At 42.1% G+C, this 3,544-nt stretch overlaps 1 protein-coding gene across 1 annotated transcript; it reads left to right on the top strand.

Moving 5' to 3' along the window:
- The first annotated feature begins 634 nt into the window (after positions 1–634).
- On the top strand, positions 635–2,825 carry LOC143825879 (uncharacterized). The gene is made up of 4 exons (XM_077314310.1): positions 635–749; positions 984–1,044; positions 1,544–1,711; positions 1,858–2,825. The coding sequence occupies exons 2-4, from the start codon at positions 1,014–1,016 to the stop codon at positions 2,823–2,825; spliced, it is 1,167 nt and encodes a 388-aa protein (XP_077170425.1). The 5' UTR covers positions 635–749; positions 984–1,013.
- The last annotated feature ends 719 nt before the right edge of the window (positions 2,826–3,544 follow it).

The raw sequence follows: 3,544 nt of genomic DNA, 5'->3' as shown, positions 1-3,544 counted from the left end.
TATCAAGTTCCACAGAACCAAAGCATGACTTGTTTGGGGGAGATATTTCTGATTCACAAATGCTGTCTTTAACAGAAGCCATTTCCAATTCGCAAATGCTGTCTTTAACAGCATAATCTTTGTTAAAGAATTATATTAAGAATAAACACTACAAGAGTTTTGTAACTCGCCATGGAAAATAAAACAGTGTGACACTGTTGTAATTCATGAGCAAAACATTACAACTTCTTTTACTGACTGTAAATAAAGAAACCATTTTGTTTAAAACACAAGCCTGTTTTTCTTGCCTGGGCATGCCCCAGTGGAAAGGGGGGATTGGTGTGGGTTTTACCATAGCTTTTCAATTTGCAAAGGAAGTTAGTACAATCTTATTACCCCAAGGGGGGGGGATCTTATGCATACAATATACAAAATTATATAAGCCCCATTTACCACAATAAGAAAAATATAAACGCTTACCAAAATCCAAAAGCAGGCCATGTGGTACTTGGAACACATTGCTGGAGTGAGTGGGGACTGAGTGGGGGAGTGAGGAGGAGGAGCATTTCCATGGTGCCTGCAAATCACCTGACGCCAATGGCCAATCATGGGGCAGCTTTTACACAAAGGAGATTAGATTGTTTTAAAGAGATTAGCACTCCTTTAGGGTTCCTCTTTCTAAGTTCTACACAAAGGAGCCAGCATCACCATCTCCATCACTTGGCTCTTTCTGACCATTCAGGTTGAGACCAAGTCAGAGGCAACACTAGGTAAGTTTTTAAGGCACATTTTCCTTTAGTAATGGGTAAATGGAATTATGTGGAAGCAAAATGATTTTAAAAGTAACTGGGGTAAAAGCATAGCTTTGAATGGGAAAGCCTTGTTGGGCTGAAGCAGCAGAACAAAGTTTGAGTCCAGTGGCACCTTTAGGCCAGCAAAGTTTTATTCAAGGTGGGGTGAAAGCTTTCATGGGCACTCACATTTTCTCTGTTTCTCATTTTTAGTGTAGTGATAAACTAAATCAAAACACCACAATGTTTCAAGGGAGCCCTTCCAAGCAACCAGGTATGTTTTTTTAAATATTTAGAATATGATTTTTGGTTCAACCCCCAAAGTTTATCCTTAATTTGCTGTTCCCCTATTTAGTTCAGAACAGCAGTTCCAACTACAGCTCGAAAGAATCTAAGACTTTATCCAAAGATGAGGTGCTAAGGAGCTTGCAGTCAGATATATTTAAACTATTTGAAATGTATGGTATTTTCACAGATTTGGAGGGGGTGGGGGTGATGAGGCCATGTGATTATTTCATGGGAATTGATTTTTCTTGACCCCGGATGATGATGATGATTTCATTCCTGAATCCTTTGTTAAATATCGCAATACTCGTAAAACTTCACAGGATTCATTTCAGAAAAAATAGCCAGAAAAGCAGCCAGGCTCAAAAAACAAATGTCCACAGAAAGGTATTGTATAAATAGTTGATTTGTATGTTTTGTTGTGCTTGTGATAGACATGCAGGGAGGTGTGTGTAAACAGCACATTTTCTCTCTCTCTCCCCATACAGAAAATATATCATCCAAACAAGCCTCAAATTTCTCCACTCTGTATCAACCCCCCTGCTTGGTCTTACAACCTGAAAATACCAGTGCCCCTGCCCATTTGCTTCAGAACTGCAGCTCGAAAGAATCTAAGACTTTATCCGATAATGCTGTTCTAAGAAGGTTGCAGACAGGTATATTTAAATATTTGAATTGCATGATACTTTTGTGGTGTTTGTGATAAAATGCAGAGAGGGGTATGCTAACAATACAATTTATAAGGCCATGTGTGTATGCATGTGTGAGGCTGGAAATTTATCTTCATATTTCTCTCTCCCAGACCCAAATTTGTTCTGCCTGTATCCGTGCCCACGACTGGTCCTGCAACCTGTAATGGGGTGCAAAGCAACAGAGCCAACTTTCCTGAAGCAGCAGCAGATCTGCATGAAAGGAACATCAAAACCAACCACCCCAAAAGAATGCGGTAAACCACAGCCAACACTCAAGCACCAAACTGCATGTAAGTGTAAACAAAAGAGCAATGGTTCTGAACACCCCAGCAAGAAACAGAAAATGGACACTACTGATACCGAATCGAAAGTATTGTGTGACATAAGAGCTTTGGTTAACAGTTCTTCAGACCCTAAGATGACCTTGCAGGCTGTGCGTAGCCTTATTGGCACCACTTTCAAGAATTCAGAAAGTGCTGAAGCCAGTATAAGTGCTGATAGGGGGTTCAGGTGTAATATGGACACTCTCCAGCTGAAAGCTGTGTTATCTACAAACCACTACACCAAAAAGACTTTCTCAGGAGTGTTTCCAAGTGATTGGCTCCCCAAACAAAGACTGCATCGAAGACCTGCCGGGCTAGTTGTGAACACCCACCCCCACAACGTCCCTGGAGAACATTGGCTTGCCATATACTTGGAAAAGGATGGACGTGGCGAGTTCTTTGACTCTTATGGGCACCCTCCAAACAGCCCCTTATTTCCAAAAACTATTGTGAGATTCTTGAGGAAAAATGCCAGTGAGACTGTATTCCAGCCCCGACAACTGCAAGCCTCTGACTCTGTCGTCTGTGGATATCACTGCATATTCTTTCTGCAGCTGCGCAGTAAGGGGCTTTCTTTTGAACAAATTCAAGAACTCTACTGTGATGACCTAGCACAGAATGACCTAATGGTGGAGCAATTCATAAAAAACAAGAAAGGCATGTCCAGGCTTGCCCTCAACTTCTTTGTACAACCCCAGGCATGTGTCTCTTGCAGTGAGTTTCACCAACACCACAATAATATTGAATTTCAATAAAGTGCCCTCATGAGGGTTTAAAAGTTATTTTTGTCTGTCTTTTTTTAAAAGAAAAAAACACACCAGTTCAATTTCAAATAAATTTTATTATACATAATTACAAGCTTATCCAGTTGGCCGGTGTTGTAAAGGTAAAGGTATCCCCTGTGCAAGCACCGAGTCATGTCTGACCCTTGGGGTTACGCCCTCTAGCGTTTTCATGGCAGACTCAGTATGGGGTGGTTTGCCAGTGCCTTCCCCAGTCATTACCGTTTACCCCCCAGCAAGCTGGGTACTCATTTTACCGACCTCGGAAGGATGGAAGGCTGAGTCAACCTTGAGCCGGCTGCTGGGATTGAACTCCCAGCCTCATGGGCAAAGCTTTCAGACGGCTGCCTTACCACTCTGTGCCACAAGAGGCTCTTTGCCAGTGTTGTAGCTTTACGCGTTTTAGAAGCTCTGCGAGAAAGCGGTGGTGTCCCTGTACCAGGACTTGGGTTCTTTAGATGTTCCAAGGAACGGCGATTAGTCAGGTTACCCACAACAGAAGATGGGAGGTTCAGTACAGCCATGGCCTTCATGAAAACATCCCAACCTTTTTGGTATGTTATGGCTAGACAGGTCATTTGTTTGAGTAATCACCTTCACTAAATCCATCAAATGAGGACCCTTTGTTTTCCCCTCTGTATACAAACGTTCCACTGTCATCCCAAGAAGAAATACTTTTGTTTTGTTTCATT

Source organism: Paroedura picta, chromosome 1 (genome assembly GCF_049243985.1).
Source record: "Paroedura picta isolate Pp20150507F chromosome 1, Ppicta_v3.0, whole genome shotgun sequence".
In the NCBI taxonomy this organism is placed as follows: domain Eukaryota; kingdom Metazoa; phylum Chordata; class Lepidosauria; order Squamata; family Gekkonidae; genus Paroedura; species Paroedura picta.
The sequence above is the reverse complement of the archived record's forward strand: the minus strand, read 5'-3'. Positions and strand labels throughout refer to the sequence as shown.

Bases quoted from the DNA above. Each gene is read 5' to 3' on its own strand.
- LOC143825879 (XM_077314310.1), top strand. From the start codon at position 1,014: ATGTTTCAAGGGAGCCCTTCCAAGCAACCAG. The intron at 1,045-1,543 runs GTATGTTTTTTT...CTCCCCATACAG, and splicing joins GAGCCCTTCCAAGCAACCAG to AAAATATATCATCCAAACAA. The intron at 1,712-1,857 runs GTATATTTAAAT...TCTCTCTCCCAG, and splicing joins TCTAAGAAGGTTGCAGACAG to ACCCAAATTTGTTCTGCCTG.